At 60.0% G+C, this 785-nt stretch overlaps 1 protein-coding gene across 1 annotated transcript in view; it reads left to right on the plus strand.

Moving 5' to 3' along the window:
- Positions 1-785, plus strand: part of LOC104530802 (tubby-related protein 1-like) — a gene marked incomplete at both ends in the record, with an annotated part of 3,515 nt that overhangs the window by 1,378 nt on the left and 1,352 nt on the right. The window contains 2 exons of the mRNA XM_029086877.1: positions 3-40; positions 438-550. Coding sequence (XP_028942710.1) covers positions 3-40; positions 438-550 — 151 coding nt within the window. The remainder of the gene's footprint in view (positions 1-2; positions 41-437; positions 551-785) is intronic.

The raw sequence follows: 785 nt of genomic DNA on the forward strand, positions 1-785 counted from the left end.
TTATCCCACCTACTACGTCCACTTGGATAACGACAAGAAGGTGAGTTGGGGTGAGGGTGTGGAGACCCCCGAGGCTCTGCACCCACCCCAGGGAGCACCTTCAGGGTTTAGGGGGAATGCCCACCTGCATCCCACCATGGTGGTGGGTCCTGGATGGGGCTGCTCCCCACTCCTGCAATTCCTCTTGGGAAATGCCCCATGTTGGTGGTACCTGGGATGATGAGCGAGTGGTGGCTGGAGAGACACGCTAACGCTGGGGTGGGCTCAGCCCCTCCCACCCCATGGCTTGGTTGTTATTTTGGGGGTCGTCTTCAGCCCATGACTTACACAAGATCATGGCAGTGACCTGTTGAGCCACTGCAGGGCATTGAGCTGGGGATGGTGGCGAGCTGGGGATGACAATGCCCTGTCCCCACACTGTCCCACCACCCTCCTAGGTGTTCCTCCTCGCCGGGAGGAAGCGTAAGAAGAGCAAAACCTCCAACTACCTCATCTCCATCGATCCCACTGACCTGTCACGGGGGGGAGAGAACTTCATCGGGAAACTGAGGTAGGAGTGGAGGTGGCACCCCAACTCCTGCAGCACCCCACTCCCACTCCATGGGTTCCCAGCTGCCCCAACTGATGGCTGGGTCAGGCTGGAGGCTAAATTTGGTTTTCCCGGTTGCTGGGTCCAACCCAAGGAGTGTCGGGGGGGCCGGGAAGGGAAAACAGGCTCTGCTGGTTCCTCCTGGCAGACAGGTCATGGCTAGAAACGGCGCCCAGCAAGTCCCAGCCCGCTGCAC

The sequence above is a fragment of the Antrostomus carolinensis genome, unplaced genomic scaffold (genome assembly GCF_000700745.2).
Source record: "Antrostomus carolinensis isolate BGI_N321 unplaced genomic scaffold, ASM70074v2 scaffold30209, whole genome shotgun sequence".
NCBI classification, from domain to species: Eukaryota; Metazoa; Chordata; class Aves; order Caprimulgiformes; family Caprimulgidae; genus Antrostomus; species Antrostomus carolinensis.